At 41.8% G+C, this 14,463-nt stretch overlaps 1 protein-coding gene across 4 annotated transcripts in view; it reads right to left on the bottom strand.

The window, feature by feature from the left end:
* SH3GLB1 (SH3 domain containing GRB2 like, endophilin B1) overlaps window positions 1–13,940 on the bottom strand; it is a 35,565-nt gene extending 21,625 nt beyond the window's left edge. Inside the window, exons 1-2 of one of the 4 annotated variants that reach the window (XM_032779267.2) lie at window positions 13,762–13,940; window positions 6,094–6,235 (exon numbers count right to left, since the gene is read on the bottom strand). In XM_032779267.2, the coding sequence (XP_032635158.1) occupies window positions 6,094–6,235; window positions 13,762–13,833 (214 nt within the window). In that variant the 5' untranslated portion in view covers window positions 13,834–13,940. The remainder of the gene's footprint in view (window positions 1–6,093; window positions 6,236–13,761) is intronic. The other 3 variants (XM_032779268.2, XM_032779269.2, XM_032779270.2) reach the window with 3 other exon arrangements.
* Window positions 13,941–14,463: the final 523 nt, after the last annotated feature.

The raw sequence follows: 14,463 nt of genomic DNA, 5'->3' as shown, positions 1-14,463 counted from the left end.
TGAAGTGCAATTACTGTAAATCAAAGCAGTATTTAAAAAACATTCACTCATAGAAAAGCAACTTACTAATTCAGTCACAGAATATTGAAGTATTAGGTAATTGAGGAAATTGGATAAAGTGATCGTCACCAATCGTGATATGTTAGTCTAAATCTTCTTCCGCTCTGTTTACAAGTATTTCTAATATTAGCCATGAAAATTGAATATAGGCTCTTGTAATAAAGCTAATTCATACCTTCTTACACATCATCACCAGTATTAGAGGTTGTGTGGGCCACATTATTCCCCAGTAACACTCGAGCCACACCCATGGTCATTAAATGCAGTTGCAGTTTCGACTGCTTTCATTTGTAAGCTAGTGTAGACATAGCTTAGCACTTGTGTCAGTGTAACTTATGTTGCTCAGGGGTGTGAAAAAAACCTCAGCACCCCTGAGTGACATAAATTACACCAACAGAAGAACTGGTGTGGACAGCACTATGTTGGTGGGAGATGCTCTTCTGCGGACATAGCTATTGCTGCTCGATGGGGGATGGTTCAATTATATCGATGGGAGAGCTCTCTCCCATCTGCATAGAGATGCTACATGGAAGATCTTACAGCGGCGCATCTGCCTAAGTACAGCTGTGCCACTGTTGGCTCTCTAAGGTAGACATGGTGAATTCAGAACTGCTCACTGAGGCCAAGAACAGAACATAGCCTTCTTCCCTATAGCCACACTGATGTCTGTTTCCAAGAAGACGTAGTAAAAATTCTGTCTCTAGAGTCAGCAGTAGATATGACTACATGTAGGGAGTAAGTCTGTTGAGTATGAAGGACCTTTTTTTTTTTTTTTAAAGACACGAAGTCTAGAAGCCACACAAGTTATGGTCTCTTCAGCTTTTATTTCTTTAATATTTCAATCTGTTTAATGTGCTAGAGATCGGTTTGAGACTGAGCTTTGGATGTGAATACACTTCAAACTTTGTCTTGACTAGAGTCACGATCTGAGTTTTATAACTTTGGCCCATCCCTAATTTCATAAAAGAGCACTTATGCTTACCACTGAAACAGTCATGCACTTGTCATATACATTTGCCACACGTTTCTGGTGAGCTAGATTAGCATTTGGGAGTAAGGACTATTGTATAGCACCAATTAGTGACTGTTTGTACCTTTTAACTGTAGCATAAACAAATCCATTCACCATGTTTACATATCCATTACTACTACTAAGAATCCAGCATTCTTCTATAGCAGAGCTTTTAGTTTCATTACTCATAGGGAAAAAATGGCTGTGCTGGGATTGTGGAGAGAAGATATAAATGTCTTAAAAGGTATCAAAGCATTTATGCAGAAAGCATTAAAGGAGCTTAATCTACTGTTTTACAGAAAGGCAGATTAAGGTGTGACACTCAACGCTGAAGAGGAATAGCTGGTCTGAACTGAGTATTTTCAGATAAGATTAAAACTGAATACAATTCAGAGAGCTGAAAATAAGGTTTTGCCAGCATAACTGAGATATTGCCATTCATTCATATTTACATCCAGCCTGTAGTTAATGACTCAGATTTCTCTTTAAACCTTTAGTGAGACATTTTATAGGCTGTTTACTTTGTTTTAAAACCAGAAACCCAGATTATGTAAGTGTTTAACTTTATTTCCTGTATTATTTCAGGACAGAGGCTCACAACACTGTAATTTTATTATTTACAGTCTGAGTGAACCACAGACACTTTAGATTTTAAGTCGTTAGACACGTGTTTCAGGCCCTTAAGTTTGCTGATGAACAGAGATCAGATATTGCACTGGAAACTAGACTTGAATCCTAGACTTAAAGTCAAGCCAGGGTGACCACTCAGCTTCAGCCTCCCATAGCACCCCTGCCAACTAGATGGCCCAACTGAGCTCAGAAGGGGAACCTGAAGTGGTTGCCTCCAGCATTACTGGTTCTCTGCTCCTAGCAGCAGCAGCTCCATACCAAGGACAAGGGGAAGAGACCAGCCTGTGGAGTAAGAGCCTCACATTCCGTCTGTCAGCATTAGAGTGAGGCTCTTACTCCACAGGCTGGTCTCTTCCCCTGGTGAAGGAGTTATGTGAGACCTATCATTTCCAAGCATTGTGAACGCACAGCTCCTCCAGCAACTCAATAGAAGGGAAAGTAAGGAAGTGCTGCTTACTTTTAGAGTAGGGGAATATTAGTTCCAGCTACCAACTGTGATAAATGTGACTTGTTGCCAAATACACTCAAACTCTCCCCTACATATCTGAATCCCTACTATTTCAAGGGGGAGAGGGGGGAAGAGGGCAAAAGGGGAGGGAAAGTTAATCAGCTTGGGCAGTCACATCTTTTCCCAATACCATTAGTTTATCAGCTGTTCATCTACAGAGGTCAAATTCCCTGCAACCATCCTCTAGCTATAGGAAGCAAAGAACTTAACTCTCTGCAGCATCTACTCCTCCTCTTCCCCAAAGAAGAGAATGGAGCTAGCATTTTTGTTATGGGCCATTCTGTTCATGTAATGGAACTATAATAGGCAGGTTTCATAGAATTTGGCTTTTAGTTATATTTTTATTCAAGGCCTGTGTATCCAGCTGCTGAAGAATTTACTCTGGAATCACCTCTTGCAACAAGTGTGCTCCATGATTTCAACACCAGTCACTTAAGAGAATTGTTTCTATTTTTCGGATGTCAGGAAAACTTTGAAGAGGTGAAGCAAGTTGGAGGTTAAGTATATAAAACAAACAGTTTGAAACAACAGCTTTGAGCGGCATGAACTGATACACTCACCTCAACAAGTGAAGACTGAAACCCGAAGAGGATAGTTTGCATCAATATTGTCAACTATTTCACTGCTGCTCATTTTAGTAGATGTATGCAGCTAATGTGCTTGTTCCACAATCCTAAACTGCCTTACTCCCTCCTGGATACCATGAGCCCCACTCATCTCTTTACACAGCTGCCAAAACACTCAGCTTTAACTCTGATTTGTATTAAAGCATAGTTGCTTTCTAGAACCTAACTGGCATATCAAACTAAGTGTGGAACACTATAAAATTGATTTTTTTTTTTTATCTGAACAGTACCAGTTGTAACACTCAATTTCATGCTGAATTAATCAAAAACACCCATCTTCTAACTGAAGAGAATCTTACAGGATTTCCAGTTTGCCACAGCAGAATATCACAGAATCCAAGTATCTTGCAATAGAGTTTAGGTCCAGCTTGCCATGGAATACTGTGAAGATGTGAACAGCCTACAATTTATGATTTCTAGCAGGTACTATGAAGTTGTGAAAATTGCTGTATCACTGAATACCTTTGTGTAAAAACGGAATCCCCTACAGGCTGACAGTGCTTGTGTACCCACCACGCCAGGGAAAATGGAAAGCAGTTACCCTTAGTGACTGCACTCTGACCACACAGCTGGTATGTTAAGGAGGTGGGCTGAAGTTGGGGAAAACTGGTTCTCCTAACTCCTCAAAAGTGAGCTGGGATTTGGAACAGCTAAACAGAAACCAATGTGGTGATCCTAACCTTTGAAACCTCTGAGGCTGAGGGGGTCAGGGAAGACTCTCAGTCACACAGGAAGTTTTCGGCAGGAAAAGGGAGAAGATTGGGATGTTTTTGTAGCAGGTACAGCTGCAGGACCAATCAAGGTTAAAGTGCTCCATGGTTAGGAAAACAAGCCATGCACTGCAGGAGGAACATGGAAACCCAGAGAGAACTCTGACTCTAGCCCGAAGAGTGCTCTGGAGTGGCAAGGCAGGGAAATGCATTCAAGCTGTATTTTTGTACAGATCTGGATATTTCTCATGCAATTAAAGAGAATAAAGTCTATGTTATGCCTATCACATTGAAGAGTTAACCCAAGCGTGTAGAACAGCTTCCAGATGAACAGAGACTTTGACACAGCTTTTCTAGTACTTTAAGATCAGCAGTTGCAGACTGAATCAAAGTTGCGGGGTTCTTGCTATAATTGTACATGGTACTGTGCATTAAGATAGAACTCTGAGCAGGGTGGATAAAAATCAACCTTTTAAATAAAAAAGAAAATTTGGTTTATTTAATGCACTTGCTTTAAAAAAAAAAAAAAAGGGAAAGAAACCGTGTAGGTTGCCATAATTTCAAATATATTAAGGCCTAAACTCAGTATAATCTATTAAACAATTGTAAGTAAAAATATTGAAGCAGTATACCACTTCTGCTGTGAAATTTTTAGAGTCACTGAACTGGTGGTAGACACTGGCTGAGCACCTGGAACCAGAGTCTGTTAAAGTGCTAAGCCAGCTTTTGATGGCAGTAGCCACTTTGGTAGGTGCATAGAGAATATTTTCTTTTCTATTTATTCAATTAGTTCAATTCAATGACTAGTTAATTCAGAGTTGAGAAGCCAACTGAAAATTGTGGGGTAGTGGGGGTGGGGGAAGGAAAGTTTGTTTTCTCTCCAATCTCTAAATAAAAATGAGGTGTGTGCAGATGAGATCTAGTAGTATTGAAGTTTTGAAGACAAGAGACCGTACACAATCAATTCAATAACTATAGATAAAACTTAGTTTGTTAGGACAGCGTCAAATGAAAACATGTTTGATAAACTTTGTCCAGCACATTTAAGATTTTTTTTTGTTAGATAACAACAGTTTTAAAATTGGTTTGGAATTCAATTAAAAATGCACAATTTCTATCCAAATATAGCCCATCGTAAATGAGTAAAAATTAGTCTAGCAAATTAAGGCACTAGTCAATATTTTAACTTAAAAATGTAAAATGTTGAGATTATGAATAAATGTATGCAAAGATATATAGTTGCTTAAATGTCTATAGAAAATAGGAAAGGGCACCAAATTTAGTGTAAAGGTATATTTACTCGATTAAAAAAAAATCCAACTTTTAATGGTTACCAACCAATGAGAATGTAAATGTCTTTAGGAAAATAACTAAATCTTTATCTTACTTAAGAATACAAATGTAAAGTATTTAAATCAAGGTTTCCTGCTTGATGATTAAATGAAGATTTAATAAAAAAACCCTGGTGATTTACATCAATCCACCCAAAAGACATTAAAATGTATAAACTATTTTTAATACATATTAAATGAGAATCATATGACCCACTAATGAAAAACCTAGAAGAGGAAATGAAGATTATAACCAGCTGACACTGTAGCCGGAATTGAGATAGAATATAACTCAAGAAAATAATTCATGCTAGAAATTGGCCAGGATATTAGGTTTACAACTTGGAGTTAAGCCAATAGTTTGCAATGAGAAGCTTAGTTCATGAATTTAGCCTTATTCTGTGAGCAGATTATTTGAATTTATTCACTTTAAGGATTTACTGCCAATATGTGCCATTTGAGCACTGTTGCTTGTGTGTGACCTATCAGCTAAGGATCATGATCTTGTTTATTTTCCAACTGAATAAGAATACAAGCAGTTTTGGTTTCCACAAATACGTTGACATTTTGTGAACCTTTCCCCAGTAAACCACCACTCATATTTGTGAAAAACAAACCGGAAGGGCAATTTGCATGGCCAGATCAGATTTGTTACAAAGCTCAGAATTATGCTGGCATAATTTGCCAAAGTCTAATCAAAACTCTTTCTTGTAAAGAGTCACTAAAGGTAATATGACAAGTGATCAGAATCCCAGTTCCTGTTCTCACAGACAAATATCAAGCAGCAGCATGCCCCTAATACAATGGTGGAAAAGCAACACAATACAGACTGAGGGAAGAGTGACACCTATTAAATAGTCAACATATCTTCCCTAGCATTTTGTTTTCCTTTGGGCTAGGAGGAGTTCTCTCATAGGCTCTGATCCTGTCAGATCTCAAAATGTTTTTGAGACAACCCACACGCAGTCATTGTTCTGCTATAGATCCCAGTTGCCGTTTTATGTAGTCAAGTCTTTGAACTGGAATTAAGAGCTAATTTGTTGCAGATCAAAAAAGCATTGTACATCTTGTACACGTAAGAGAAGTTTTAAACAGGAACAATGAATTGCAGTGTGTATAAACATGCAGCAGTGACTCTGTCAAACACATACACACACGCAAATAGACAAGATTGTTAGCACTAAAGTATTGATGAAAAACCCAACATGTTTCTTACTTGGGTTTGGCTGCAATAAAACCTCTGTCTGTTTCATAATTTTTTCTGTCCACAGTTTAGTACATTCTGCTTTGCTGAGGAGGTTCTCCAAATGGGCATCCAGTTCAGTCTTCTCTGCTTGACCAAGTTTTTCTTCGGTAAACTATTGGTTAAAGAGAGCTAGATTAGCATTACTAGTCTGGTCAGCTCAAACAGCCGTGTGTAATGTTAGCCTTGATCTAATTATGTTTTATTTTATGTATAAGCTTTTTGAAGACTGACTTTACTCAGTCTTCAGCAACTAAGCCCTAATAATATCACAGAAAAATAGTCTGAAATGAAATGAAGATACCTTTGAAAGCTAGCAATGTGCATTTGAATTTGCAAATTCATAGTTTGAGATTTCAAATTCTTACTGAAATAAATTAAAACATACTATTCATTTCAATTGGTGTTTAAGTCACTATAATAAGATTTTAATATTAACATGGGGAAATTTCATGCTCATAGAAGAGCACACAGCACCTTTGTCTGGATCCAGAGACAGGTATGCTTTCCTAAACAGCTTTATTATTACACCTCTGTCCTCACTTGCAAACCTGATCCCTCCCCATCACAAGCAGATATTTAAGTCCCAGCAGCCATTTTAAGTTGAGTTTTAGTCTTCCAGTTAAAGAAAATTGCACACTAGTGGGTCTGGGTGTTGTTCTAACCCCTGAACTAATTTAGTGTTTGTCACCTCCATCTCCAATGTTAGATTATGTACTCATCTGACAACCTCGTTCAGGTTGGGCATTTTTGGGGAAGGAAATCTGGCTAGACAATTAAACCCCTAGCAAGTTTACAATTTAACATAAGCAGACTAAAAGTACAGTAACTCCTCACTTAAAGTCATCCCGGTTAACATTGTTTTGTTGCTGATCAATTAGGAAACATGGTTGTTTAAAGTTGTGCAATGCTCCCTTCCAACGTCATGGTTTGGCAGCCGCCTGCTTTGTCCACTGCTTTCAGGAAAAGCAGCCCATTGCAGCTAGCTGGTGGGAACCTGGAAACAAGGTGGACCAGCAGCCCCCCTATCAGCGCCCTGTTCTCCTAAATTCCCCATGCTGCAGCCATCCAGCAGGCTAACAATTGGCAGTTCAGCTGTTCCTCCCCCCACTGCCATGTGCTGCTCCTGCTCCCTGCCTTGGACCTGCTCCCAGAGACTCCTGCTTGCTGTACGGGGGAAGGGAGGGATAATGTCAGGGTGTCCCCCTTCCCCCCTGCCCCCCACTTAACCCTTCTCCATATAGAGCAGGGAGAGGACATGGAAGGAGAGAGAGCTTGGGGCAGCAGCTGCTGTCTCAACTTCCTGATCCACTTAAAAAGAAAATGCACTTAAGAGTGGGTCATCTTACTTAAAGGGGCAGTGTGCATCTCTCTCTCCCACACACAAGGTGTGTCTGTCTGTCTGCTATGCTGTCTCCACTCCCTCCTGTTCGTGCTGCCTTGATTAGAGGCTACATTAACAACAATGTATTAACCCTCAAGGGCTCAGCCCAGTGTTAATTCATCATTTAGCAGCAAGGCATTCCTTGGGAAATATCCCTCCCTCTTCCACCCTCTAACTTCACCACCTCAACCAGGCTTCACAATCATCATAGCTGTGAACAGTATTAAATTGTTTAAAACATATACATTATATATATTTTTTTTGTCTGGTGAAAAAAATTTCCCTGGAACCTAACTCCCACTATTTACATTCATTCTTATGGGGAAATTGGATTCACTTAACATTGTTTCGCTTAAAGTCACACTTTTCAAGAACATAACAATCAACGTTAAGCGAGGAATTACTGTATTCTGACTGCAAAGCTTCATTTGTAGTAACCTCAACATTTTCTGCAGTAAATTATACCTGATAACCAAAAGCAAAACTAACTGGAAAAGGAATCAGCTTGGACAATCTCATTTCTGTTTCCATTATGCAGAGTGAAAAAAGGTAACTTGGTAGTGCCTCCTTTTCAAGACTGGACATGTTTTGCTTCACTTGAGCTCCACATCAATGCAAGGAGCTGCACAAACGTTGTCTGTGGTCTTATTTTATAGGCATATTAATATTGTTCTGTTTTCCAATATTTATACAAAATTTCAAAACTGTTACGTTGCTTTACATTTGCTAAAGTGAATGTTTGATTAAACCATGTTTTCCACAATGGAAATGACGTAAGGCAGATAGCAAAAGAATTAAGGAGTTAATAGGAAGAGTAACAGCATGCACTGTTCCTTTTAATGATGAAAACTGGCATATAGATAGAGACCCCAAATTTGCCAATCAAGACAGTTCCTTACTGAATCAGTTCAAACACAGATCCTCATCTATCAATCAGATGGAAGTTTATAAAAACATTAAAGGTTTGCTTATAAAACATGTAGGTCTTAGTTCATAACCAAGGCCAAGTCTACACTACAAACTGTTGCCAGTATAGCTATGAAGATCTGGGTGTGATTTGCGACCAACATACCTGTGCTGGCAAAGCAGCCATAGTATGGTAACTAGGCTTCTGCTGATAGAGTTTATTAGCCTAGATTAGCTATGCCATCAAAAGTACAGTTTATACTCACCTTAGTATCTGGGTGAGACTGGTGCAGGGCTAACTGGCTAAAACTAATTCAAGTAAGGTTGAGGTGAAATTACCTGGCTGGAAGAAGCAACCCAAAGAGACTGCAAGAATATCGGCTTGTTTAAGGGAGTGTGCATCTCCACCATTTGTTTGGCAGATTCACAATACAGGGGTCCGTTTAGACTCCCAGCTGATACCAGAAGATGTGGTTTGCTCAGCTTTTATTATTTACATAAAGCTAGGAGGCTGCAAGCGTTCATTTTGTATGCCAACCTCACAACTGTCATCCATGCCTGTGTCACCTCAAGATAAAACTACTCCAATGCACTCTGTGGGGCAACATCTCAAAAGTTTCCAGAAATTGAGGCTAGTGAAGAATGCAGCTGTCTGCTTGGTAGTTGGGATATCTTGCCATGATTCTCAGCGGCTGTCTGTGGGTTTCCAGTTTACAATATTGGTTTTGACCAATAAAGTCCAAAATGGCATAGAACCAATGGGAGAGACTGCCATACCACAGAGCATCAAAACCGCTCAAGATTTAGTGCCCATTAGCATAAGAAGACATTGATCGCTAAGCATTCTCCATGAGGGACACTTCCCAACATAGAAGTTCCCTCTCTCTGATCTGTAAGAACCCAAATATCTGAAGGGCATCCTGCAAAGTCAACCTGCCACCACCACAGCAGCATCTGAGAGAGGGGAACTTAAAGTGGGGAATTGCTGGAGAAAGGATTTTTGAGTTTCTAATTGCTGCAAAGTGGGTGCTGTACATTAATTATGTTTCGCTACCCATTTTGCTGTATTTTTAGTTATGGTCAAGAGTGCATAAAACATATGGATATATTAGTGTTTTAAACAAATGCAATACTGCCATGTTTTAAATAATTAAACTCAGTTTCTTTTCATCATTTGTTTTTATTTTTTCATCATACTCAAACTGGAATAAGATTGGTTAGTTTCTCTTTCTAGTTCATAACCGTTAGTGTAAAGTTTAGGGTACAGAAACTGAGGTTTTATAGACATTAAGACATTTCTAATTCCATTGTGTTAGACTGAAAGCTCCTGAGGTAGGGAAAGTGCATTTACAAGTCATCACACGAGTTATGGTGCTAAGTGATATTCACCACAGTTTACTTTTTAGGATTAACTAATTTCAATAAGTTACACCTTTCATTTTTGATACAGCATCCTCTAAATCATTCCTCTCACAAACAAACAAACAGCTTTTCTATTGTCCTAATGATGTCTGTATCAGCCTTCCAAGTAACAGAGAAGCTGATTGGACAATTTTACTATTCACCTTGCATATACACAAAGTGGTATCAAGTACAGTTTCAACTGAGAGAAAAGACTTAAGTACATTAATTTTGAATGTTATTTGCAATGTAGTAACATTTTTAGACAGAAATGATTATCATACTGATGTTCCTCAAAGTCAATGCCATACTGCTGCCACTCTAGTTCTCCCCAAAGTGGTGAAAACTACCTTAAACTCTAAATTGGAAATGGCTATGTTTCATATCCTCTTCATGCTTTATGTATTTAATATTCAAAACTGAAAAAGGTAAAGGAGGCAGTGTCCTGCACCCTGAAGATTTGCCTTTAACTTTTAAGAGATAGCTAGCACATGGCTGCTCCAAAAAAGGCAGATGCTGTTACATTTTAATAAAAGATAAGATTTTTGTAGAGCTCTGTTCAGAGTAGAAAACTAGACTGCTTTCTAGGACACAGTAACATAGGTATTACCATATTGGATCATATCAGTGTGGGATCTGGTCCAGTAGCCTACTATTAAACCAAGTAACAAATACAGCTTGTTTTTAATATGGACAATTTATTTAAGGGAAAAATTGGCTTTTCCCAAATGGGAACAACTCAATCTACCCTTCTGCATATCTTGATGTTAGAGTTGTTCAGAGGCAAAAGGCCATGCTAGTGAGCTCCTGAAACACAGCCACTACTACCTCCCCCAACTCCAACAGAGGCCACACAACAAGAGGTACAGCTTCTGCTCTATGGCCACAGCAGGAGGGGAAGACGGACCCATTCTTGCTGGCTTTTGATAGAGGGCATATTAGTTGTGGGAGCTGGTTGGGAGAAGGATATCTGGAATCTTCCCCACCGTTGTTGCTCAGGTTAGTTTGAGATTCCATTTTCCCCAAAGACCAGGAACAGCTAGACACCTTCTTTCTTGCTCCATAAATGACAATCAAGATGAGAATGAGAAAGAACTCTTACACCCCACAAAAACTTCCTTTTGTTTCCAGCAAGCAGAACCTGTTTTTACAAGGGTGATGACAATTAGGAAGCTTCACTTCTATGAATTTGTCCCTTTAAGGGTCCTCCCCATCCATAGAGAAACAACCTCCTTCTAAGCATCTATGGAGGCAACAGTTTACCTCTAAGTCAATCCACAGAACAACAGCTGGGGAGTGGAGTGGGAAGTGACAGGGAAGATGAGCACTGTCAACTACATCTGCTTAAGATGAAACAGCCTCCACTGAATATAAATGCAAGGTACAATTTTCAAAAGCACACAACTGAATAGGGCTTGGGTACTCTTGAAAATGTTATGCACCCTCTTGTTATGCACCTCCAGCAACTTCCTCAGGAACACAAAGCTAGAGCAAGCACTTAGTTATTTTCCTACAACCATATTATATTGCTTCACATTGTGTTTGTAAACTTGTTTTGAAATAAAGATGTTTTACATTTAGAGACAATTTCTATGGCTGCTTATACTCCATACTACCAAGCCATCGGAATGTTAGAGCACAGGAAGAGTTTAAACACAAATCAGTGCTAGTTATTTGCTGCCACACAGAGGGAGTATAGCACTGTATTTGCAATCCCTACATAGAGTGTGGCTTACAGAATTTAAAATCTAGAGAGAAAAGATGGAGTGAGGGGAAGTAGTGGTATACAACATACAAGCAGTGTGACATAAGCAACAAGAACCTGCTTTTTTGTAGTAAGCTTATTGTATTCTTTGGGTAGCAGTTGATGCAGCAACACACACTTGCACATTTCCCCTGAGGCTTTGTCTACATTAATGTTTTAACCTTTGATGTAGCTTATACTGATGAAAACCCAACAATGTAGATGGCAGTGCACTGGTTGTAAGCCATGACTCTCAGCAGTGCAGCTTACCCCTACTTTAACCCAGGGTAGATGGCAAAAGATCTACAGTAGGCTTAAGTGTTAAACTGATTTACATGCAAACAAGGAATCGAGATAGTAAGGCCACGTCTATACGACGCGCCGTATCGGCACGTTACAATCGATTGCTCGGGGATCGATATATCGCGTCTCATCTAGACGCGATATATCGATCCCTGAGTGCGCTTACATCGATTCCCGAACTCCACCAAACCCAGCGGAGTTCCGGAATCGACATGGCGAGCCGCGCACATCGATCCCGCGCGGTGAAGACGGGTAAGTAGATCGATTTTAGATAATCGATTTCAGCTACGCTATTCTCGTAGCTGAAATTGCGTATCTAAAATCGATTTTCGCGCGTCGTGTAGACCTGGCCTAAAAGGTCATAAGATTTACATCACAAGATCTATAATGCAAGGAAAACTGTGCCTCTTTTTTCCCCCATTCACTAAGGAAAGAGTAAACTACTAGATAATCAAGGGGATGTAAAAAGAAGTCTGGGAAGTATGGAGACACCCCAAAGACCTGGAAGAGGATAGGGAGAAAAAAAAAAAAAAAAAAAAAAAAAAAAAAAAAAAAAAAAAGAGAAAAATGGGCTAGAAGAGCCCACAAAGATTCAGCTCACAAAGCAGCTGTACCAGCTTTAAGATTGTTTTAATGACACCGATTGTTCTCTAAGTTGCATCTTCTGTTATGTTTCTTTCTCACCTCTACAAACCATCCCTCTGATCCACATGGTTCCTTCTATAATGTGAAGATTTAGAACAGTACTATTTTCTCAGGCTCATGGCTAGATTCTGGCCAGATATTACAGTGTCCGTTTTTGCATTATAACATTTTAAGCAAGTCCAAAACCTGATTGTGACTCACCAAAAATATTCTGACACCCCCAAAACGAGTTGCTGCATTCTCCTTGGGAGTCAAGATCAGAGGCATATACCCCCACCTTCCCCAGACTAAGGAACAGGAGCTAGTTTCACTTTTTTAATGCTAAGGACACTGTGTAAGAGTAGTTTGGAGACAGAAGCCTGCTAAGAGACTGGATTGTTTACCTAATATCAAAATCCAGCACCATCTCCTCAGCAAGAGACTGAATGGTTAAAAAAGATGTACAGCCAGGTTCATGTGCCAGGCCAGCTGCTTAAGGTACAGCACCCACGTTCATTTGCTTCAACTGACTATTTATTTTCTTACTTACTGATGGAATCTATCTTCACATTTCAGACCCCCACAGGGTTAACAGATCTTGTGTCGATACAGTGTGTTGCACGCTGTAAGCCCCAGCTGCTCTGTCCAGGCAGAGTACTTACTGTAGATGCCCCGCCCCATGCCCATAGCATCCGAACTCCTCCTCCCCTCCTATGCCTGGGGGCTGCGTTTCCCAGCGCCCCTTCGCAAGCCCCGGCAGCGCCGAAAGGCGCCGTGTGAACACGGGGGAGAAGAAAGGGCTCACACCTGAGGCGAAAGAGCTGGCGCCTCGATCTGTAACCGGAGCAGACTACACCGGCTCTGCTGGAGAACTGGCATCAGCCGCGGCTTGTTGTACGACCGGGCAAGCGAGACAAGAGGCGCCGTCGCCTCACACCCCGCTTCTCCCGCCCCAGCTCTGGACGCCCCGGTCCGAGCTCCCAGCCCGGCTCACACGCCGCCAGCGCCCCGCCCCGGGGCCATGCCCACCCCCCAGCTGGGACGGGGGCCCAGCCCGGGTGACAGTGGCCCAGGCCGGCCTGTGACACATCCGGCCGCCCCGGCAGGCAAGGACGGGCCTAGGCGCGGCTCCCACCGAGCGCGGACCAACGCCCCAACCGCCGGGCGCCACGGCACGGCGGCCACCAGCGCCCAGGTCGCAGTCGTCCAGCGCCGTCATGCTGCCACAGGCGCTGGCCGGGCCCGAGCCGCGGCCGCTGGACTCAGCTCCCGCCGGTACCTGCACGGCGCGGCTCAGGAAGGTGCCCGCATCGGCAGCGAACTTCTTCACATTGAAGTCCATGATGTTCATCCCCGGGCGGGGGGGGGACCGAGCCAGCCCCGACACCAGCTGCCGCTGCCTTTCCTGGGGGGAGGCGTCGGGCGCCGCCTGCCCCGGCCCGCTGTGAGGAACCCGGCAGCCGATTGGGCGGAGCGCGCGGCGTCAGGGCTTAGGCGCTATCCGCGTTACCACCCCCTGCCCGGAGGCGCAGGGACACACGGGCCTTAAAGGGGCCCGCACAGCCCGCCCCGCCTCTGCGGCATCTGTCCTGGGATCCACCTGAGGCGATCGGGGCAGAGGGTGGTGGGGGATCCGCCCTGGGATCATACTCAGCAGGACTGGGGCCGGGAAGATGCATTCGCGGAGAATAAGGATTATACGCAATCCTGATTGGAGAATCTGGTTGTTTGGAGGGTCATAGGTGGACTTCCTTTCAGTTTCACCCCCATCACCTCTCAGAGATCACCCAGATTTCACGCGTTCAGATGGTGCACTAAAATGTGCTATACCTAAGGTGGGAGGCAAAGTGGGTGAGTTAATATTGTTTATTGGACCAACTTCTGTTGATGAAAGAGACAAGCTTTTGAGCTCCACAAAGCATATCCTCTCTGAATGGGAGAGATTAACTCTCCCCACTTTGCAAAATCTACTGTTTTATAT

This window comes from Chelonoidis abingdonii, chromosome 7 (assembly GCF_003597395.2).
Source record: "Chelonoidis abingdonii isolate Lonesome George chromosome 7, CheloAbing_2.0, whole genome shotgun sequence".
NCBI classification, from domain to species: domain Eukaryota; kingdom Metazoa; phylum Chordata; order Testudines; family Testudinidae; genus Chelonoidis; species Chelonoidis abingdonii.
Note: the sequence above shows the minus strand (reverse complement) of the source record. Positions and strands in the feature narration are given on the sequence as shown.